Below are 25,114 nucleotides of genomic sequence, written 5' to 3'. Positions count from 1 at the left end.
TAGCAATACCTTTTTCCCCACTTTTCCTGCTTTTCTCTTCACTGAGCAGAATTTGTTTCTCTTCTCCTTCCCTCTTGCAGATCCAAGATACACTATTTCACCAAAATTTCATTTCCCCATGTGCAGCTAAATGAACGGCTTTTTAACATCTTACTATTATTTAGTAATAATAACCTCCCAAATACTCTCCATATACATTGTCCATAAATGCAACCCTGAAGTATGCCATCTAAGCATATTGCTTATCTCACATGTCTGAGACTGCTTCCTCTTTCATCAACTAGTTTACTTAGTCTACTGCATGCTAATCAGCCATCTTCAGGAAAAGCAGGCATGTGGATGTAAGGTTTTGTCTCATAGCTCTTTCCAAGCAAAAACCTGGGCAGAGAAGATCACAATCCAGACGACAAAGATCCATAAGCCCAGTAAGGCTTAGCTACAATAGGACTAAAATTTGATTACCTCCTGCAGTTATCAAAGCTAAACCTGAGAGGAAACATGAACTGTCAATATCTCTAAGAATTAAAAAAAAATTTGGAGGTTAATGATGAAGCTAAAACTCTTAAACTACATAGGAGATGAGAGATTTCTCTTCATGATGATGAGTTTTTGTTTAGCTAGACTAAAGATAAATTGTAAAATGCACAAACAATAGATGACTGAGATAAAATGAATTAAAGAAATGTGTCATTTTCAGATGGCATCCATCAGGATAACTCAATTTAGATCAGACCTGCATAGATTAACATTCACTTACTGTGCTCAGAAAAGAGATTTAGGCTACTTCTGTAAGAGATCTGATTCTCAGATATTTACTATGAAGAAGCTTTCATATCTGTTCAGTTTTATTGTCTATAAATACATAAAAACATTAGTATGACAACAGCATCTTTATGTAACTGCAGTAAAAATACCATTTATTGGTTCCCGTCTGCATCAAACAGCTGATACATTCAAACATACTGCAATACTGCCAATCAGGTTTGTAAATATTTTGATCAGGACATGCTAACTACAGTGATTAATCAAACTACAATATTCCAGTCAAAAATTACATTGTCTCTACTTTTTTTTTTCTTCTGTTAATAGAGAAGCTGAAGTGATCTTGCAAGGTAATAAACACTGAAGACTCATCCTAGTATAAACAGGAATGCCTACAAAATGCTCAATGTAGTATTTTGGATAAAAAAAAAAAAACTCTTCCATTTCCTCCATACACATTCACCCCCTCACATACACACTGCACACATACACAGTCAGCAACCACACACAGCATTGCTTTCTGAGTCATTATTTGCTTTTTGCCTCAAATTTCACTAGTTCTGTCCTTAAACTGTAATGAAATCACTGCATTTTACTGCATGGAATGGGACAGCACTTGTCAAAAACAGCAATTCTTTGAAGAAGATACAATATGGCTTAACACAAGCAGATTAAAAACGAAGAAGCTGCAGAACCACACAGCAATATATAGTGTCAGATACAACACTAAAAACTTTTCCAGCCTTGTGGCTGAAGCACCAACCAGGGGGTAAAAGCTTCACAGACACAGCTTTCCTGCAGGTGCACAGGGGAAAATCCTAACTGTCTGGACAAAGGCCAAGATAGCAAAAAATCTGTCTTTCAATATTTAAAGTAATTAAATCACATGAAAGAGGATTTACATACCTGAAATTCTACCTTCAAACCAGAGGTAAAATTTATTGAGTAGTCATTCTGGAGTGCAACATGCATTTGCCTTATAGTAACAGGCAGTATTATGCTTCCAGCAGCCTGAGGGCTTTTAACATGACCATACATCTCTGTTGTCAGAGAAATGGTTTTAAGCCAAAGCAAAGGTAATTAAACATTTCATGCAAAGTTCCAGTTAGTTAAATACTTCATAAGTCTTTTCAAAAGAATGCTTTTGCCTGGAAAAAAATAGATGGTCTCTTATTCTAAAAAGAGATGTAAGAGAGAATCCTTGTCTTCTCCCATTTTTGAGGTCAGTCAAAAATATTATTCCATTTCTCTGCTCCTGTACTATCCCATTTATCATGTACAGTATATGACACATACTAATCTAAAGTACTAGCTTTTAAAAACCTGGTTATGTAAGGATTCTTCTCTAAGGAACACAAGTGTAGTCACAAGGATTTCAAGTGTAACATGTTTTAATCATTACCTATTGAATATCCATTCTACAGTCTTGCTTTACTTACAAATATGAAAAGAAAAAAACATTTACAGCAACACCAATACCACTAGCAGAACAAAATATAAAACAAAACAGGAATTTTCCAATTCCACACCATGTGCTTTTGTGCTGGGAGACACAACCTTACTAGTAAGATAAACAAAAGTGGAAGGATCAAAAACACCACCCTTGGAAATGGTTGCATAGGCATAAAATGTTACCTGATATTTTGCTTTGAATGGGATACAGTGAGAAAAGACAATGATTCGTCCATAACAAAGACTAGGAGAACTTCACACCTTATCTGTTGTACAAATAGCATTTGTACATATAATTAATCCAGTCGTACTTGTACTCTGATGATGAGTGCACTGTTGATATGTTCAACGGCAGGTTGAACACAGCCTTATGATTACATCTGCTCTTCTTAAAATTACTATTTTAAAAGGTATATTTAAGAGTCAACCTCTTGATAAAAGGAGGAATTTTATTCATTTTTTATTTTAAAATGTTGCTTCCCACATTCACCATGTTCCATAGAACTGTGACGTCCCTTCAAAATTAATAATGGAATGAGGCAGGGTAGCTATCTGACATGCCAGCCAGCAAGGAAGCCTTATCTTTAGATTGTTCCTGGAATTTCCATACGATAGGAACTCTCTTTTCCAGTTACTTCTAACCAAGAACTGGCATAGTCAGCTATTACTGATGAGAATGCAGTTCAGTATTTCTTCATTACCAACAGGCTCTGACTCAGAATTCTGCAGGCAGACAAACTTACTGCTATTCAAGAAAGAATTCTGAGGAATCACAATCATTTATCCCTTTTTCACTTTTAGTTAATTTTACAGCCTGTAACTGTAGGCAAGTCTGCTCTGCTTGGTTTTGAAATACCTTCCCCTCTAGCTTATTACATACATTCATTCACATTGCAAAAATCCAGAAATGAACAATGATTTCTATATCAAGTTTTCACTTGAAAAAGAATAGCTGGAGTTATCAAATAGTGCATAAATTCTATTGAAATATAAAAAAGAACTACAGAACTCAGAACATCAATCAAAATCTTGTTGGCTCCTTTTAAAATTAGATTTATTCCATCAATTGGTTTGGCATTGATTTTTCACCATGTTTTATAAGCTTGATATGTTCACACTCTCCTGCTTCTACAAAATTTTGTCTTCACGATCAACATTTAAGACACCACTTCTACTAGATCATGGAGTGTATGTATTTGGAATACCCAATAGTATGTGATTTTTCAAACTGAATAATACATGGGGTATATATAGACAACTTGCACACACATTTTGCAAGTGTGACTTTGACATCATATGTTTTGATCCTGTCTTTGCTGCTATATCAAGCTAAAAAATGCTTTAAGTCAGACAGACATTAAATATGCTTTGTCTTAGAGAATTAGAGAAACCTAGTTTTTATTATAGAAGATAAACAAAATGATAAAACAAAGAATTATTTTAATGGCTTGAATTACTTTTTTAATGGCTTAAATTACTTAAATGACTTTTTAGGCTCAGTAACAACATCACACTACTCCTGCAAAGACAAAGCAGGATATGGTCTCCTATGGCTGAAAAAGGAGAATGTTTCCAGCACAATGATTATTTAAGCTTGACTTAGCAGTACTTCAACAGTCTGTCAATAGGATTCTCTATGATAGAAGTTACTAAAATAAAAATCAAAGTCTCCTTCTTTCATTTATGCTGCATTAATTCAATTGTTGTTTAAATCAACCTGTCTTACTCAGGATTAGTGCTCTCACCTAGTAACTGAGGATACAGCACACAGAAATTCAGCTTAGAAATTCAACACACAGAAATTCAGCAAAACAGCAAGTTATATTCCTAGCCCAGATCATCTTTAGTGCTTAAAGTCAGTCACAACAAATCTCTGAATTTCCACCTCAAGCTACATAACTCTTCTTCCTGCTTCCTCCCCACTTGCCACTTAACATGCAGAAGTGAGACTGGAATGCCTAATCTAGTTTACAGGACTTGATTGTACTTATCTCTCTTAGGAATTGTTTGGCTTACTATATGACCAAACTGTTCTTTGAGATATTAGGCACAAATTACTTAAAAGTAAGGAGTACATTTACCCAATAAGCAGAGGGCCCCTTGGGTAAATATATCAGCTCTGTAATGTGTCAGGAGGTGATTGGTAGCAGTAAACCCCTACATCATACAGCGCAGAGACTGAATAAACTACACAGAGCAAAGAGAAAGTGCGTTTGAGAAAAACAGGTGGGTTTGTTTGATGAAGGCAAGGGAATGCAATCCAAACATTGCAGTTAATTTACCTGCCTCTCACAGACTTAAAATCTGACCTTGGATTGTTTAAGTTTAGCTGCTTCTTTAAAATGAAGGAAACAACTTCGCAACTGAGAATAAATTTACCAAGAGTCAGGAAGCACTTTAACACTGCATTTTACAGAAGCCTTTGGAGTAAAGCTTCATATTTCTTAAGTCAGTGTAACGCTTAGGTGACAGGCACCAAGCTGAACATGAAACCGTAGGCTGAAGTAAGCCAACAACTCTGTAGAAGTATCATTAGTGAGCAAGAAAATAATAGCTGGAGGAGATGATCAGGCCAAAGTCATTTCCACTTTTGCCTTTTTTGTTCAACAGGTTTTTATCATACTATAATTCTAAAATATCTTTGGTTTTTTACCCATATTCTGGTAAGAATGGTGCTGAAAATATTCCAGTTTTTTTTGTTTTGTTTCAGTTTTTAACTTCATCATTATTTCTGTTGCTCTTTTTTATTTCACACTGAAAATCAGACACCTATTCCTCTGTAGCAGCCAGTACTGCTCTGCTCTGCCTGCTCTATACATAATTCCACCAAAACTCCTTTATTATCATTGGCAGCTTCTTTCTTCATTAGGAAATTCTATGATTGTAGTATGTTTTACTCCTGTTGTCCTTCTGAAAGATAAATATTTGGTTGATCTGATGTAAAAGCTGAGCACGGAATATAAATTGCAATACTGTGCTTGTTAGTAAAATAACATGCACTCAGAATAAAACCTGACTTTAAAAAAACAATCTATTTTTTATTTGCAATGTTATGAGAATAGAAACATATGCTTCATTATGAGAATGCACTTTTTATTCATACAGTAATTAGCTATGTCTACTGTTTAGATCTCTGAATTGTCCTCACTATAACACTAGTATCAGAGCCACAGATATACTGCAAATGAGAAAGAGAAAATGCATAATTACATTCCTGTATTACTTTAAACATTCATATTATTTCAGTGTAGGGCTAGTCACTAATAAAATTATGTTGCTTTAATGCCTAATACTCCTTTTTACACAGATGACACAACAGCAATATAAATTTTTAAGTAGTTTATTTAGTAAGTTCATCTGGGTTCAGGCTAGGGAAACAGACTGTATGTTACCTCTTGAACACATATGCAAAGGATGTAATACATACATCAGAAATATCAACGTATGGAATCAACCTCTTTCTCTGCTCATTTGGGCTGTGTCCAAGTACCCAGTCTGCTCATGAAATCCAAAAAGGTCATTAATACAATGACCTGTGGAACTGCTTCTTGGAGCAGCCTGAAACCACCTTGATCAATTTACCTTAGCAAAGAATCCAATTCAGGTGTTCTCCACCACGACACACCTCCCCTTCAGCCTAACCAAAGAGGAATAATCTATGTCAGTACTATTGAACTAAGACCCTCATATGCGCTGAGATGACCGGGGTCTTCTTAGTCACTCTGGGTCCCTTCCTTTTGCACTGGTCATCTTTTTCCACAGCAGAATCATGCAAAAACGTGCTACTGATGTCTTCAAAACCAGATAGATGAGATTAAGGAGCTGATCCTCCATTTCATTTCATCAGCTTATACTGCTGCATTTCTTCAGAAGTCAATAAGCCTGGACGTATCAGGTATTTTGCCTCTGCAGTTCCTACAGACATTCCTCTTGTGATGGCAAGTAGACTCCACAGAGCTTTGAGACTTGCTCTCAGGTGGCAAAGTATGTTGCAGCATAAACATTACCCAAAATCTTTTCTGAATCAGACTTCCCCATCTATCCCTGAAACATTAAGAAGACATTTAAACATATTTCCTTGATACTATTTGGCTCACTGCAGATTTTTGCTGTGCTTTAAGCACACTGTTGACTGCATTAAATAACCTCATAATCACATTTAAAGGCTTAGTGATATAGTGCCACCAATATACTAAAATATATGATAAATGCAGTCAGCATTTTCCATACCATATGCTTGTAAATGTTATTCTGCAGGGAACCAATTAAAACTATAGAAAATTTGGAACACAGACATATGGAACAAAACAAAGCAACTTATCTTGTCACCATGGTGCTTGCTCAGTACATCGATTAGGGAATGGTGATATTATAGGACAAACAAATGTCACTTTAATTAAAGTATGCTGAAAGGCAATATACAATAGCAATCTAAAACATTAGTTTTTGCTGTGCTGATGTTAGTTTTCCTTCTAATTAGATAAAGCAGGTAATATACAGTCCTGAAAAAATAACCCCACAAATATTCCTATTTGAAGTAATGCAACACTAATCCTAATTCCATTTTAAAACTTCCTCTTTTAATATTCAATGAGAAAAAGGTAGGAAACTGAAACAGAATGTTTGGGTTTCAGGAAAAACATTTAAAATACTGCTGAGGATATATGATTTTTCAGCGAAAAAACAAGTTTTAGCAGGGACTTATAAGTTTTTCTATGAAAATTTTTTGCATCAGGGAAAACAGTGTATCTAATCCTTGTAAGTGTCTATCACAATTGACAACGTTAAATAGTAAAAGAAATGGAATAAATAACAATCACTTTAAAGCAAAAAGTTAATCGGTAGGTAGAATCATGATTACTTCATTCCCAAAGCAAGTTGGGAAAGACCTATTGGAGGAAATATGCTCAAACTTGCAGTTCCCATTCCTTCTTCCACTTCAGAGTTCAGCACTGCAGTAGGTAAAGTCCCACAAGGCACCACAGTGCTCATTAGAAATATTACAAAGAAGATTAAGAACCTTGAGATTACATATTCTGGGAAAGACTCCTATTTTACTACTCTTGTATTGTGCCAATGACATCTTGAACTAACATACATACGATGATACTGCAAACACTATTTACAATGAAGATTATAGGTTTTCACTATTTCACATTAAGGTTTTCAATATGTATTATTTAAAATTTTATTAAGCATAAGGAAACAGGAGATATAAATGACAAATTCTCATATGAGGAGACATTAATGACTGATTAAGACATTGTTCTCAATGATTTTTGCTGAATCCTCTTACTTAACACCAAAACAGGTAATTCATCATCCCTGGCAAATCTGCTGCCCTTGCTAATTCAAAAGACAAGAAATATTTTTTTAAATATATGGTTACAACAAACAAAGTAAATTACATTAATATTTCAACTTTCACCTTTCAATATATCCTAGTTTTGCACTGAAGACACTATCATGTATTTTTAATCTATGAAAATCACTGATATCTGTGCCCTCTCCCACAGAGAGACTTGCTAGATTTTCTTCAACAGTCAAGGTCTTGATTTTCCATCAGAGAGGACACTGTCAGGAAAAGAAATCTCCATGGATTTCTAAGGCTACTGCAGTTAAGAACAAATGATCCAAAGATAAGGAGAGGTATGTAAGCTAGCAAAGAAAAATCTTCTTCTCAGGCTTGGCTTACTTCCAATAAACCACAGAGCTCAAACTTGCTTAAACTCTAATTCAGAATGTAAAAAAATCCAAGGTACAACAATCCTTCCTCGGTCTTAGGTGTCTGGAAGTGGAGGTAAAAAAACCTTCAACCAACTAATAAACAAAACTCAAACCAAATAAAAAACCACACAAATACCCAAACATACAAACAATAACAAGAAAAACCAAACACAAACTAATAAAAACATACCCTCCCCCCCACCCAAACCAAAAACAAAGCAAAAATTCACACAAAAACCCACAAACAAAACCAAAACCTCTATGTCCATAAAAGGGACATATACAAGCCAAAACACCTATGCACAAGGGTGCTCACAGCATCCAGGCCCAGATTTTCCTACTGGTAAACTCTGAGGATACTGGTAGGGCACCTAAAATTGTAACCTCACCTCAGTGACTAGCAGCACAACTTACTCCAACTCACAGACATGCATTCTGTGCCAATAAGACAATTCCTATATTTCCAGTCATAAGAATGCTACAACACGTGAACTAAAATCTCTCTGTATCCTCAATGTGTTCAAGATGTTAAAGGGATTCACTGCCCTTGGAGATACTACCAAGCATCCAGATAAACACTTGTCAGACCAGGAACAGTGGTAACATTAGAAACTGGTGATGATTTCATGGCTTTGCAGTGTAAGGTCACTTTCTGCTCTCAGACTGGTGTTATTTTAGCTTATCATTTCTCCTTAGTTAATTGCATACATCTCAGCATATCAGAGGACAATTACACAGTATTTTGTGTAATGTAAGTATTTTTCACTAAAAGAACTAATAGAATAACTACATGTAGCTTTCTTTCCTTTATATGGGAAGCATATCCTGGCCTTGTACTGCTGTTGAAAGGGTATCTGTTCAGCATTAATGGAATTAGGAAAGTCTATTAAAAATAAACAAAACATAATTCTTTCCTTTCTTTCACCAGCTAAGTAGAACAATAACTTTTCTTAGCATCAGCCAAAGAGGATATGGTACAATGGTAATATAATTACATTCAGTCATATTTGAACATTTAATCCCTAGCTTTAGACACAGTTCATATATATATAAACACCAACATATATATTGCCACTTCTGAATAAAAAAAGCATGTCGTATCATTAAAAAAACACACTGACTTAAAAGAGTTTTGAGATACTCTACTACAAGATTACAAGATATTAGCAAGCTTTTTAAATTTATAGAAACCCACAGAGGGTCTGTGATTTGAGTAATCTATTACACACAGCAATGTATGAGAAGCAAATATTGAGAATGAGGTCTACTTATGAAAATAGACTGCTATGCCTGTCTGGAGATCCACACTCACTGAAACCACATGAATTTTACATTACTGTGATATAAAGGCCAGTTTTACAAATACATTGTAATGACATCCATTAATCTGGGGAACTAGGATGTTAAAAATTATGGTAGTTAGTATCCCAATTAGCACCAAAATAAAAAGTTTATATTTTCTTTATTTTTTCCTTCAAACCAGCCTGTATGATATACCAATATCAACATATATACATGTTTTAATAAAAGCATGACTTAAATTACCTGTTTTGTTAAGAAAGGTATACTATGAAGCATTTGGGCCGTATAATATGCTTAACACAACATTAGCATAAAATCTGCAATTCTTACTCTGCTGACAATTAGTCTGTGAAGTCAATGGCATACAAAGCAATAGTGGTACTTAGCAATAAGATGAAACTCCAAATACCATTTAAAAACACACAACACAATGAAAGTTCATAACATAGTTAAATGAAACCTACACCTAATTGCTCTTCATACAGGAATTCTCTTTTCAGCTTAAAATGCTGGTTTTTAATGCTTCAGCATAGAAACAACATTCAGAGAATGCAGTAGAAAATATTTAAATTACAAGAATTTTTGATAAATATTTAACACCTCAGAAAAATCTGCCATCTGTTTTGGATACATTGGAATATTTTGCAAACAGTCAGACAGAGATGACAGATACCACCTCTAAGTAATTCCTTCATCCGTCTTGGCTAACTGATACTAAGAGAATGATCAGTATTCAAAAATTAAACCAGCAGAGTCTCCATATACACATTCTGAAACACAAGAAGGAAAAGGGGACAAAGGAAAAGGGGAAAAAGTATTAGGTGCTGCATGACAAACCACCCTGTCAAAAACAGAAGTAACATTGTGGCTCAGAATGGCTTTCTTAAGAAACAACAGAAACTTTTCTTCCCACAGATCATTCCAAAGGGGAAGCTATGAGCACCGAAGATGAGAGAAAAGGGAAAACTCATCTGTCTGTGACTGGAAACACTCTTGTTTTCAACTGACATTTTATTCCCTTGATTTACATTGCTCTCTGGCCTCCCAGTACAACTATCTAATTTATGCAGGTGTTTGTCTAAGAGCTAAAAAGGAAAAAGACCCAGCTACTAAAGCTCAGTGGGTCTGAGCTATTTTAAACTTTATGTATGTTGGTTTATATTAATTAAATACCCTCAGAAACAGTTGCAATTATGTAAAGCTGGAACACTCCCTAACAATAGCAACCAAAAACTGCAGACAAAGTACGTAAGTGTAGTGAAAATAAGTTTGCATGATTCAAGTTAAGTTTGCAAGTTTATTTAGACTTTTGACAGAATCAGAAACTAACTAGGACAATTCTGCATTCAATACATTTTACCATTCTACTTTCACTTCTGCCTTTTTCGGGGTTTTGATTTATTAATCGCTATGGAGTATTTTTTGGGGGCAGGAAAGGTGTACAGGGATATTTTTGTTTGAGTTTTTTTGTTTTGGTTGGAGGTTTTTTTGGTTAGTTGTTTTTTGTTTGGCTGGGGCCAAGAGGGTTTGTGTGTGTGCATATTCAGTCCCCAGCCCTGACCCTGTCTTACATAGCAATTACATCAAATAAGTTTCTCTAATTTCCAGCCATCTGTCCCTAACTACAGTGTGTCACACCATATTCTTGTTCAAAACAGTAATCAGTGTTAACAAACAGGAGAGAATGGAGCTACTTGGAAGTACCCAAGCATTTCCGCAAAGATGCAGAAAGTACAAGAAAATTCCCTTGCCCTGTTATTTATTTCTACAGACTTCTGCTTATTTTTATTACAGAAGTGGTTTCTAACTCTCAGTGCAGACAACATGCTCTTCTATCACATACCAAACTAGTTCACACCAACTTACTGCAAAAATGAGGTACTTTCTAAACATTCAACAATGTGTAAAGGAGTAATGAGTCCTCAAAAGAAATGCTGTGGAGATTTACTCTTCCAAAAAAAAACCAACCAACCAATTAAAAAAAAAAGTATATGGGCTAAATATTTTAATATGAAGATAAGAAGATAAACAGTCCTACAGCTATAACTGTCTCAATGTCATCCCATCACCTACTGCAGCTGCGTCTTCTGCCAGGATCTCTGAGGGATGGAGCTTGTCCTCTCCTTCCTGTCAAAAAATGACAAGCCAGTTGACTTAAAGTGCTTTCTCAAGAATCTGTGATGCTCTGAGTCTATCTGTTAATTACACACTTACTAATACTCAGGCTTGAAAATATATGCAAGAGTATATCAAACTATGATCATAAAGAAACCAGATCTATTTTAGATTTTGTAGAAGAGCTTGGAAAAAAATGTTTACCATACTTCTTTTTGTTTCAAAGGAAAAAATAAAAGCTCTCCATATTTCACAGAATCATAAATTCATTGAATATCTCAAGTTGGAGGGTATTCATGGGACCATCAAGTGCAACTCCCTGATTCCTGCAGGACTAACCAACACTAAACTAGATGACTAGACTCTCCGTGAATTGAGAGGATTTGATGCCATGAACACTTCCATGAGAAGCCATTTCCAGTAACTGACCACCCTCTCTTTAAGCAAAGAACCTTTCTAATGTCCAGTCTGAACACCCTCTGGCACAGGTTCACTCCATTTCCTTATGATCTATCACGACTCACAAGGAGAGATCAGCAGCTCCCCCGCCACCACCCCGTGTCTTGCCTCAGCCTTCTCTTCCCTCAAGCTGAGCAAACCAAGTGACCTCAGATATTCCTTTGAAGTCTTGCCCCCGAGGCCCTCAAGTTTTTCCTTCAAATCAAAGTGAAAATAGAGCATTAACAGTACTTTATTTCTTCAACAGCGTTTGTCAGAAAATCAATATAGCATGCCATATGGGCATAAGGAAAGCCTAGTTTCCTCCTTCCTTAGAGGAGCAAATTTACCAAAGAGGTCAGTGTTTCTAATACGTATCAAAGATTCCAACTTGACCAGTCTTATTCAGTAAAGTCTCTAGTCCCTTCACCTCAGAAATTTTCTTGCCTATCTCAACAATGTCTAGAAACAGACTCCCTAGGGTTTCTGTTTCTCTCTGTGTGTCCAAGCAACAGAGAGTATGAGTGTACAAGTGACCTACATCAAAGTGGTAATTTAATATTGTGGACTAAGTGAAAACTGCTAAGGCTGAGATGCCAGGTAGGACAACAACACTCAGTGTTTGCAGCCCCTTTCCATCTTCTTCAGTCTCACTTTCTTTGGCTATCATATATAGTCTCTTCCTAAAGAATCTATGTAGTCACTTTGGAAACATTAAAATCCAAATCCATGCTTTAAAGTGAGTACCACGTTCTCACAATGCAATAGATGTGTAACAGAGATTTTCACGCATCTGAGAGAGATGCTTATACCTTACAATGCCTGTAATTCAATCATCCTCTGAGTTTTCAAATTCGACAGAACACATCAGATTACTACTCCAGCTGTAGCTTCTGATATTTTACTGTGGCTGAAACAATTACATGAAATATAAACCACTTCTGATTTATGAAAGCAGAGAGCAGATTCTGCTCCTACAGACTGCTGTTAATTCAGTATCAGTAATTACTATCTGGTTGGAAGAAAAACAGCTAAATTCTAATCACTACTTAATAGGGCAACTAACTAGGTTGCTTTTGCCACAACATCAACAAGTAGCTCTGATTTGGGGTCTGAAAATTTGAATTGTGCAAAGACTTAAACAAATTCTAACTAATTTAAAAGGTAAGTAATGAAGCACTCAGTTAACAATGGAGGACACATGCAAACAAGCAGAGCTAGAACTATGTAGAATATCATTTCACATATTATTTAGCATCTTTGCTTATTTTTCAGTGCAGCAAAATGCAGAAGCTGATAGGATGATCTGTTTTTTTAGCAAAAGACAGCATGTTGTAAGGTAGAACTTAAAATGGCAGTTCAGAAACAACCACATCCCAAATGTTTTAATTTATCCTAAAACATAAAATGTATGACTAAATGCATCTGTAGCTCAATCACTGGCACAGAAGGAAAAGACAAACTACAGTATCACCAGCACTGATGAAGAATCACAAAGTACTTACACTGCAGTGTCCTGAAATTGTTGAAATTTACTGAGAATCTATACTAATTTCACACATACTGTACACACCCCTACTCTTAAAAGCAACATGGCAGTATCATAGCTCTGCCTGTTGAGTATTGTAGTGCTTGGAAAGGACAATGAGGAGAAAGAAAAAAATAGGTGAAAGGAAAAGCAAAATAAAAATATAAGTAAGTGTCTCATTACTTCAGCCTCTTTGCAACCTACAAAGTTGAGGAGAAAAGGACATAAGAAGGTAAGTTCATCGGCTTATTGCTGTCGACATTAAAAGAAAGCATTTTTATATTTAGTGTTCTATTTTTGCATAACGAGGCCACTCTCTTCAGTTTTACCCAGTATAAATGTAAAGAAGATCTCAGCATTTTTGAGAGGAAGTAGTGTTCATAGTCTTCACATGTACCTAAATTTAAATAAAAATATTTCTTTAGAGCAGTTAATTTTCTTTTTCAACTGTAACTTTTGTTTTACTTAGAATATGTAAACAGATTATCTTTTCAGGCCATGAGATTATAACTGGTTTAATTATCATATGGAGCAGAGGTGGGAAGTTGACGGCTACTTTGATTGGTTTTTCAAATGAAGGCTCAACATCTTGACATTGAGACAGGCTCATACCATACCACAACTATTGCACAAACTTTGCAAAACAGATCAAGCAAAATACGTCTGACCCAGCCTCAGAAATTCCTCTTCCACTGCACAAAAGGTGACAGTTAAAAACTGTGCAATGTTTTTTAAGATGTTAACAAATAGCTAACATTAGATTATTTCATTCATTTTCACATGTGATTTAAACAGGATATAAGCGTCTCTGGCAATCAAGGACTAGAATTTCAATCTACACCACCCCCTTACCCCTGGAATGAAGGCTTTAGTGCATAGTTATACCACATCAATCAATAAAACCTTTTTATTCTTGTCCTAGGACTGTCAGTGCTGAAGTTCTAGTGTGCATCAAATTTTCAAGGAAGGGAAGGTATCCTCACAGTAGCAGGGAACTGTCTTTATAGAAGTTTATGCAGTTTGCCTTTTAGAATATGCAGAAAGCAAAGAATCATGCAAAAACATCCCATACCTCTTCCTTCCATACAAAAATTAATTTTCTGTAAAAAAGTAGCCAAGTTTCAAAATTTTAATACTGTTTGCAGCAACTGCAGAGTTTATCTATCATCAGCCTCTACAGTCCCATCTTGTCACAGAGACAAATGCACACCACAGACAATGAATGCCCTAGTGATGCCATTTTGTCTCCAAACCCCGCACAGATTGAGCAATTCATTTTGAATTTTAAAAAAGTCTGTAATTCAGGTAAACTTGAATTACAGTATTTTTGCTAGTCAAAAAATTACCAAACATCCTATTTCAATAAATCGAGAGAAAGAAGAGTCAAGTCCATCTTTGCAAAAAAAGATTATTTTGTTTGTTTTCTGAGCTACAATTATTTAAATTGAATGGGTTATTGCCATTTTTATGTTAGTTAAATTTTTTTAAAATTTAAAAATCAAAGAAGCACAGAACCAAATCCAAAACCAGAACGAGACTGGAAGTGAAATGGGGGGTTAAATCATATCTGGTCTTTTAACTGTATATGGCTATTTACTTAATTAAACATGTAAAAGAGACATGCAGGAACCCTGCAGACTAACCTTTCCAAGATTTCATATAGTCCTAAATACTGCCTTATAGACACAATTCTCAAGATATCACAAAAAGCCATTTGTTCTTCTAAGTAATGTGACTGCTAAGGATAAAGTCTCAAACAGACTTATCTGTAAGAAAACTAAGTAAACTATATGAAACTTATGTGGACTGCATACAGGCATTGTCAAACACAGCAGCTTACTTTTCCAGCAGGTTAAACCATCACAGTACTCCATGCGACTCAGCTGTAACACAGCCAGGCCCGCAAATGACTTTGACTGAATGCTGAAACATTTTCTAAGTCAAAGAAAGGCTGCTGACTTAGTCAACTCGTTATTTGCCAACTGTCTATATTTAGGACTGTCCCTGAAAGTGTTCAAAAGTTTACCATTTATCACCGCTTCAGAAAAAGACAAATATATTCAAAGCAGAATTCCAGAGGAATTATGCTTCTCATCAAAGGGAAGTTTTCCTCTTTCTACCCATCCCACTGACTCCAGATCAGCATACAAGGTTCACCAAGCAGAATATGCCTGTCTCTGTAGCCCTCCAGACTTTATGTCTCCACATACTTCCAGGATTTATAAGAGCATGGTAACAGCTGAAAAAACAATTCAGAGTTCTCTTCTTCCCTACCGACTCCTCTTTGATTAGGATTTTGTAATCACTACTGTACAAGTGCAAAGAAATATTTATCGAGATTGATATCTTTTATGCAGTGTAGCACAACATAGCACAATGAGATTAACTATTAGGGAAAAGGTCGCTACAGCATGATGGTGTCTCACAGGCAAGGGCTGGTTTAGCAGCTAACTTGGTCAGTTAGCATACAAGGGCTGCATATGCCACCACTTCCACACACAAGACTAAATCAAAAACCAAAACTGCCAATTACAAGCAGACATGAACACAATTATTGCAATCAAAACACAGAAAGATCAAAATTTCCTAAGTAGTAGAAAACAGGTAAATTATTAAGTAGTACAAAACAGGTACATTGCAAAATCAAACTGCTCTAGACAGAATTTGTTATAAGGAGGCTTAAGATTAATAAATTACAGCCTGAAGGAAATGTACGTAAGTGGGTTATGACTGTGCAAGATGGAACTTGGCCAGTGCATTAGGTCTATTACACCTATTACACACTATTTAGTTACTGTCAAATGATTAAGTAAACAAGGAAGGAGAACTATCTGACGTCCTCCAGGTGTCATCATTTTCTGAAATCTTCCTAGTCTTTTCACTGTCCATCCTCTGTCCTTACTGTGCCACCATCTATTTGGATCTTGTTAGAACAAGTGGTATCACAGCTGTTGTTAGGGATCTGTCTAACTGTTTTATAGAACAGACTCTCTTCTTTGAAGAAAAAGAATACAATAGGAATGTTATGAAGTCATTTAAATGCTAAGCCTGATCTCCCTCAGGACTCCAGACTGGCAAATAGGACTTCCATGCTGCTCCAGTCCTGCCCTGTTTAAACTAAAATTCCACACCTATTCACACCTTCCCAGCACAAACACAATCATATAGTCCACCCGAGCAGGGTTAAAGCTGAGGTTTTACTCCCTCTCCTTTTACTATGCCCCTCTCTCAGAGAACCATAAATCACAGATACATAAGGGACTCATGAAAGTATCCTACCTATAACTCCAGTCTGTAATCCTGGCATTATATTCAGTTTAGACTCTACTTACCTACTGCAAAGCCCTGTGGGCCTGTTTAGCTCATTAACCTTTCCTGCCTACCCTCAAAGCTAACACTCTGGCTATCATGACCTAATGGTTTAATCACATAAACATTATTTGGTTTCAGCAGAAGTAACCTACCAGCTTCCACAGCCATGCTGTGGAAAGACTTTGCCTCCTAGCCTGTGACTCTGACTCTGTCTATACATACCTCCGTCTTCCCACCCTCCTTGCTCCAACACATTAAAGAAAATGCCTCAACAACATCTTGAAACCTTTTCAAATCCTCTGCTTTGTCTATTGTTTCCTATTCAATAATGAAACATTGTTTTATCTTCAGACAGGCTGCAGCAGAGGAATGGAAAGAACATTCAGATTTCATTTTTCTGTGATGCTGTCCTTATGCTTAAAGACATGTTTCCAAACCTCAGCAATTCCTGTTTTTTTCGAACTCCTATGCAAAACTGCCATTTGCTAAAATGCTAATATGTTAGGAAACATAAAACCAACTATTACCACCATACTACTACTTTGGATTAATCCACTCAATCTAGTATGTCCAAGGGACTCTTAAGATGGGAACTGAACCAATCTTTAAATATTTGCATGTAATCTACCACAGCAGAATCATGGCCACACTTTAATAGTTGTGTGATTTCCTAGTAAATACCCCACTACACTGCACTGAAATGCCTTTGGAATTTATTTGTGTATAGAACAAAATATAAAGTATGTCAGCTACATATGCAATGATTCAACACCCCAAAAATTAACCAGGACGGAATTTGACCTAATTATTACCAATGTGGTGTGCTTCACTTATCACTGCACCAGAGACTGAAGAAAAGCAAGGTATGTAGGTAATTGTTTAAAAATGTTATTTCTATCATCCCAAACCATGAAAATCCATGTGGGAAAAGCATTTTTAATTCTCAATTTCTGTCACGTTTGTAGTCAGTCTGATTTTAGTGGAATTCTAAAAGGCTCTTAAATTACCCAATATATTTTCCTTACAATTACATGTTGCTTTTAAAAGCAGTTTCACATACGTTCATCCAATTCAGGTTTTATTTTGGTTTGCTTATATGCAGAGGCCTTCTCTCACTCTTCTGGGAAACTGTCTTCCTTGCTAATAGACCTACTTTTCTGGAAATATTGTCTTTATTAAGCTTCTGCTGACTGTTTTGCAATTACATATTTATACCTATGTACCAGAATGAACAATTCCTTCCTTTGCATTACTTCTACCAACGTCATAGATCCAGACTGCTCTCACGTCTCAGTGCAGCAGTAATTTAATTCAGTTTTAGGTTTAGTTCATTTTTTTTCTTGGACATCAATTCTTTAAATAATTTTCTTATGATTGCCTGAATTCTTTTCCAGTTAAGAAATATTTCTGATTATGTGGTACCCGTAAAAGAAGGGAGTAATCCACTGTTGTCATGCTACAGATACTGTAAAACCAGCCCTTCAATCTTACTGTAACTGCTCATAACTTTGCTTTGTTTAAAAATTTACCTCAGAATTATGCTGGTGCAATGTTTATTCTTTTTTCCTTATTACTAATAAATTACATTGACTCTACAGCTGCTGCTGCATGATTTCTTCTGACAGATTTAAGTAATAAAAGGTTAATCAGCCATAATACTCCGATTCTGCAACCATTTTAGGTGTATGTACAACTTCTATATCTGAGTTTTCCAACTGGAGTCAATATCATTACTCATATTCTTTAATTCTTACACAGCATAAGTGCCTTGCTAAGTGGAGTCAAGTCCCTTGTGTGCTGCTGGATGAATGCAAAGAAGATACATGAGAGGCTAAAACTTGATTCCTTGTCTAAATGTTTAAAAGCTTTTTTACTCCTCAGCTTGGAGATGTTCAGCAGTTTCTGGGAAAATAAATTCTGCTTCACTTCTGTAGTGTCTCTCACTTCCTGTAAAGCCAGAACTATTCCAACTAAATCAAATACCATTTTCAAAGTAACCACTGCCTATCACTGATAAAAAAACCTCCAGATAGGAAAATAAGAGGCATTATGAATAAGCATGTAAGTGACTCAGCTTGTTTTAAAACTGCAGCCACATAAATCTACTCAAGTCATGCCATCATCACTTAACTGTTCTTCTGTGCCTCAGAAACAAGCACAACATTCATTTTTCATATCTATCAAAGCAGTGTCTTAAAAGCTTTTTTTACTATTCTCAAGGGCATCTCCCTGGTCAAGGGTCTGGCTCGCAGTTTGGAAAATGTCCAGTCACACAGTCCAGTACTTATTTGGGTACACCTGTCTGATGTCATAATACCCCATTTGTCCAGTGTGTACCCTGCCAGGTGTAACATTGGTCTAGCATTCTGGTCTCTTTTCTTGTACTTAAAGGGATGCAAAAAAAATTCCATTTTTAGAGGGTTTTTTTTTTTTTTTTTTTTTTTTCCCAAATACTGTTAACTGCTGAAGATGACATAGCATTTAGAAAGATTATTTCCCCAGCTAATTTGCTATTCTCTGCAGGAGGAGGACCATCTTTCAATTACTAGTTTGAAGCACTTTGCTGCAGTATGTGGTTATCTCAGTATCATCCACACATTAAGCCTTTCTGGGGCTCATTCTGTTCTCTGACTTCCCTGAAGCCAGTATACAAAGCATTATTAGGTTCTCCATTAGGCACAGACCTAAAGCCAGGGAAAAAGTATTCTCTGGCAGTCCTTGCTTCAGCATCTCTCAGAAGCAATTCTGTAAATTTGTTTTTAAAATTCTTACAGCTTCTTTCTTAATAGATTCCCTTCTCACAGTCATTCCACTTCACTGTAACAGTCTGAAGCATGTAAGATTACTTGAAAAATACATAATTTAAGTACTTTCTTCAGTATACAGTATTCCACATCAGAGAATTACTGAGGAAGTACTTTCTGAATGTTTAGTTCTCTATTTAATTGACTTTAACATCGTGATATATCAGATCTGCTCTGATAATCAGTCTGAAGCTATATCACTGAAACCTTAAACTTTTCATTTGTTTTCTTGAATAAATTGTACAAAATTTTATACTGACTGATCAGTAACTCTCCTCCAGCTGGATGGTTTGCCTATACCTGAAAGAGTCTAATCCAAAGAGATTAATAACATAATACAGTGGGGAAAAGACAGTGTTTGTAAAGCATGACACTTTTTGTACAAAATTGTTTAAAGTTGTAAAGTTCTTAAATAACTCAATAAGCAAGCAGAGAAGGACAAGCAAGTATTGTATTTGGATCTTCCAAAATATAACTGAAAAATTTCCTACAGGCCAATAAAGAAACAAAATCACCCAAGAAAAAAGAGGTGTCATCCTTTCATGACATACTACAGAACTAAAAGTTCAGGAAAAAAAGGACAGGAACAAGTGGCCAATTTTTCAGAGAAGAATAACCATGAAGGATTCTCCAAAAGAATATGTGCTATGTGCTGTTTCTCATATCCATAAATAATAATAATATTACTTCCAGTATGAAAGGCCGGCAAATAATGAGGTGGGGAAAACTGCAGACAATATCAGATTATTTAGGAGAGTCAAATCTGTAACTGGCTACAAGAATTGCAGAAAGGACTCATGACACTGAAGGACTAGGGAATAAAACAGTAAATGGATTGAGGGCCAAGAAGTATAGACTAGGGAAAATGTGAGAAAACAACCCATCTTCATTTTTAACTGTACTGAGGTGCTGTCCACTGTCAGATGAGCTTTAAAAAAGGTATTACTAAGAAGCAAAAACATCATGCATTCACGTTACATGATACTCTGAAAGCATAAGAAAAATGCCTTCTGACAGTAAAACAGAATAAGCAGGACAGCAAGAACCCTTAAGAAAATCAGGGGAAAAAAAAAAAGAGAAGACAATTGTACTACTGTCAGTCTTTTATGCTTTTATGACTTAAATCTGGGCTCCCCAACTTTCAAATGATTAAATAAAATCTTCAGAGAAAGGGCATAAGGATGAACAGAGTGATAGACTTATGATCATATATGAAGAGGCAATAGAAAACCTTAGCTTAAAATGTCTGAAAAAAGGCAAGGAGGATAGGGTACTGCTTAATTAAAGGCCAGAGAAAGTGAAATAAAAATATTCACTCAGTTAGAAGCATCACAGAACACACACCGAAATTGTCAGGCAATTTAAAGCAAACAAAGAGGGATATTGTCACTGTCAAACAAAGCACATGATAAAACTGTAAAATTCACTGTCTCAGGGATTTTGTTGAAGCCAAAGCATAAAAAAAACCCAAGCACATGACATAGCCAAATGTATGGAAGATGGTTCTATCTGCGGCTAACATGTTAGTTCAGCTATACATTTTGATCTAAGCCTTCAGCACCTGATCAGCCTGTGTATTCTACTGTTTATAATCTCTCACTAGACAAGATAGAATGGTTTAGAAGGATCTTTGATCTGATTTAGTCTCACCTATTCTCACTTTATTACTAGACTTACAAAAAAATGGAGAAAAAGCTGCAGAACTGAGCCATAAATGTGAAAAAATGTCAGTATGTCATTTCTTATATCCTGTCATGTATTGCCTTCAAAAAATTTGCCTCCTTGGTTCTACATAAATTATATGTAACAACTTCAAAGACTGGTACTGAAAATTACCAAGGGTGTTTTACAAGCTACGAAAGCAAAATCCATTGTTTTTTAAGAAGGAATAGTCTATTTGAGGCTTTATTATTAATTGATAATACACAGAGAATTTTCCTCTCCAACAATCGATGAAGGTACACAATACAAGGACTTAGAAAACAAAAAACAAGCATGCCCTTTGTGCAGCACAGTGCAAGGCTACAACTTCCTCCGCGAGGATTAACAGCCTTGATTAATGTTCTGGCTGGATCCAGACCCAAATGAATGACAAAGCACTTCCTGTAATAGGTTCCCCTGCATGGTCTGGAGCAACTGTTCTTCTGGAGAAAATTTTCCTTTACTCATGCTGAGTAGCAACCATGTAGTCAGTGCACTGTAATCTGTTTAACCTAACAAGAATACCTGCGGTGTGAAATGCTAGCACTGTGAGGCTGGCATCACCAGGCCTCTCAGATACAACTGTAGGCCTTTTAGCATCTTCCACAGATATGGCTGCAGCAGCACAACACATAGCAGCTCCTTCCTCCTTAGTCATTCACCCATTCCCCTGCACAGCTTTAACTTACATCAGTGTCAAAACAAAGACTCCTCGATGCTTGGCCTCAAGTCAGCCTATGGCTACCAGCTGAGAACGATTCCCCACAAAAGGCCTGACCAAGCTGAAAGGAAAACACATTATCAGCCTCTCATGTTGCAGAATGCAAATCTTGAATTTCTCTGGGTCACCCTTTTCAGGCCACTGTAGTATAGAGTAAACTAGCAAATTGAAGACAACCTATAAGATTTATGGATCTGTTCTGAACTGAACACACCCATGCTCAGATGCTTCATCCTCAGCTATGCTCAAATGAACGCCCATACACTGAAACTTCAGTCAGAAAGACACTCTCCCACCACAATACCACTCCGGTAGAGGAGGCCCCCTCCAAAACATGTGTTTTTCTCCCGCGATTCAGAGGGTACCAAGAGAATTCTGCATTTCTTCTGAAAACACACATTACAGGAATATAAAGCTACTCCCGTGGTGTGTTCAGTTGCTGTGCTCCTCCCTTGATCAAAATTACAGAAATAATTTTACCTATCCTCTATGGGCCTCTTTCGATCCTGGTTTTCTAGACAACTCCTTTCTGATCATCAAAAGCTATTCAAAAATATTAGTGCAAAATTTGCTTTTAGAGGTAAACAAATTGTTTTTGCTGTTTGCCACTTACTAATAGGAAACATTATCACTGCACAATTAATGTCTATCAAGTAAGACTACCTATGATGTTTTTCAGCAGAAAATTTGTCAAAACCACCTCCATCTCCATCTCAAATTTTGTAATATATGAAACGCTAATGTGAAAAATGTATTAGGATTTTGTAACTGCACTGTGCGGTATCTTTTAAGGGGGCTACCAAAGTTACAACTGCTTATAAGAAAAAATAAGGGAAAAATTTTTAAAACTCCTAAAAATATATTCTAAAACAACTTCTGTTGGCATGTGACCAGAATTACACACTTCATGTTTATTTACCCTTAATATCTGCCAACACAGTTAAATATTAAGCAAGCCACTAAGGGATTCATTTTCTCATCTCTTTCTTCACTCCTCTAAAGAATTACTTGATTCTCTGATTTCCAACAATACATGCCAAGAAGGGATAGTATCACAAACCATCTTTTACAAATCATTTTAGATAAAGAACCACGTCTTTCAAAGAAAGAGCATCTTGGGCTTACTACTGCTTCCTCTCCAGAGATTCTTAAGAGATCTATGAAACTGGGAAGGCCCTACAAGTACCAAATACCCAAACACATAGGATAAAACAAACAGCCGGGAGATAAACCCAGTCCTACTCCTATAACTGAACACATTTCTTAGAGCTGGATAGCTAGTGGGCATGCAGGCTATACATGAATATAAGAAGTCAGTAAAACCGAGTTTTGCAAAGAAAATCAAAATGGAAAACGAGTTGGCCTAAGACCATCCCAGTTTTAAAAATAGCCTACTTTTGCAGTCCACATAAGGGGGAAAGGAGCACACACTGTCTGGGGTAGATTAACAGTCACTGTAAACAAAACAAATACTCAGCAGTTTCAGCACAGCCCTATCCGTTTGAGAACAGGATCTATATACCTCTGTGATTCCTAACACAGTATTAACGACCGATGACAACTGAGACACAATTATGATGCTGAACCTTGGTAATCTTTGCATATCGTGCAGTTATTTAATATCTTGCTTACCCAAACTTATCCCCTACTGCTACTGCCGTTTAGACCACAGAAATAATATTTCTTCAGCGACTTCGCGTATTATTCCCCTCCCTTAAACTATGCAACTTGATGCATCTGAAAGTCCCAAGAAACGTGCAAATAATCCTCAAACGGCATGCTCACACGTCCCAATATGCCTGTCAGATACGGGCTCATGGGTTCGTAAAGGACAGCATTATTCAGCAGCAATTAGAGGGCAGCAAGGTGTGAGAAGAAAAAGCAACCCCAAAACACGCGGCAGCCCCATCCGCTGCGAAGGTCACCAGCCCCATCCTCTGCCCGCCGCCCGCCCGGGAGGACCACAGCACTGCCCCAAGAAGTTTCGCGGAGCACCGGCGGGCGCCGCATCCGGGGCTACGGGGGCGAGGCCGATGGCCGCAGTCACCGGCAAGTCGGGCGAAGTCCCGCGCCCGCTGCCCCCCGCCGTGACTCACCAGCCGGGACTGGGCGCGCTGCAGGAACTCCTCCATGGCTCCGGCCGGGCTCAGGGCAGGGCTGGAGCGCGGCCGGGCTGCGCTGGCCCGCTCGGCGCTGCCCCGCTCGGTGCCCCGGCTGCCCCGCGCCCCGCTGTGCTGCGGAACGCCCGCCCCGCCCCGCCCTGGCCGCCGCGGGCGCTGACGTCAGCCCGTGCCGCAAGGGCCGGCGCGGAGCCCCGCGGAGCGCACTCACCGCGCCGGCACGCGTTTGTACGCCGCGCCGGGCGCCAGGCCCTGGGAAGTGGCGGCTTGCTCTCTGACGAGAATTCCTGACACAGGGACAGGGCGCGCCGACACTCGCCCGACGGAGGGGCTCCAAGCAACAGGCACCAGCCGATGGCTGTTGCGGTTTGCTTGGGCGGCGGTGTCTCAGTTCCCACTTCACGTTTAGTGAGACTCGAGGGCTCAGTGGAAGGCTCGAGGGCATTGGGGTCAGAGGCAGTGACCGTTTCGGTGTCCCCTTCCCATGGTGGCAAAGGTCTGGAGGGAGCCAAGCAGTGGGTTCAAATTACAAGAGAGCAGGGTGGATGAGATGTTAGAAAAAAACCTCTTCTGAGGGTTATGAGGCACTGCCCAGAGAGGTTGCAGATGCCCGATCACTGGAGGGGTTCAAGACCAGTTTGGATGGAGCTCTGCAGAACCTGGTTTAGTGGAAGCTGTCTCTGTCCACTGCAGGGGATTTGGAACTAGATGTCCATTAAGGTCCCTTCCAACTCAAAACATTCTATGATTCTATGTGTTTCACAGTCAAGCCTCCGTAAACCCTGCCCTGTACCTCAAACCTAGGATCCTTTCTAAATATTGTGCCATCACATTATATATATATAAGGCTCGAATATATATATATACACATATATATATATATTCAATTGAACAGCTCACAAAGGAGCCGTCTAGGCTAGAATCAACTTTGTAGAGAAATAAAGAGAAACGTCGAAGAACTGGAATCCAGTACTATAGAAGTCAATGGTAGGTCATGCAATGAGTGTAGAGTAGACCAGAAAATAAACTGTAGGGTTTGCAGCGTCTCCAGTGCTTTCACACCACTAGTATTCCCCACAGTGTGGGTTTTTTTCCCCCCTCTAACTAACCTGAATAGTGCAGTTTTATTATT

At 37.5% G+C, this 25,114-nt stretch overlaps 1 protein-coding gene across 6 annotated transcripts in view; it reads right to left on the bottom strand.

Annotated features, from left to right (window-relative positions):
* PRUNE2 (prune homolog 2 with BCH domain) overlaps positions 1-24,081 on the bottom strand; it is a 134,393-nt gene extending 110,312 nt beyond the window's left edge. For all 6 annotated transcript variants that reach the window (XR_010994503.1, XM_068176566.1, XM_068176568.1 and 3 more), the window contains exon 1: positions 23,959-24,081. Coding sequence is in view for 5 of the 6 variants with exons in the window: in XM_068176566.1 (XP_068032667.1) it covers positions 23,959-23,994 (36 nt within the window). In the remaining variant the exon portion in view is untranslated. The remainder of the gene's footprint in view (positions 1-23,958) is intronic.
* Between the last annotated feature and the right edge of the window lie 1,033 nt (positions 24,082-25,114).

Source organism: Anomalospiza imberbis, chromosome Z (genome assembly GCF_031753505.1).
Source record: "Anomalospiza imberbis isolate Cuckoo-Finch-1a 21T00152 chromosome Z, ASM3175350v1, whole genome shotgun sequence".
Taxonomy (NCBI): domain Eukaryota; kingdom Metazoa; phylum Chordata; class Aves; order Passeriformes; family Viduidae; genus Anomalospiza; species Anomalospiza imberbis.
The sequence above is the reverse complement of the archived record's forward strand: the minus strand, read 5'-3'. Positions and strand labels throughout refer to the sequence as shown.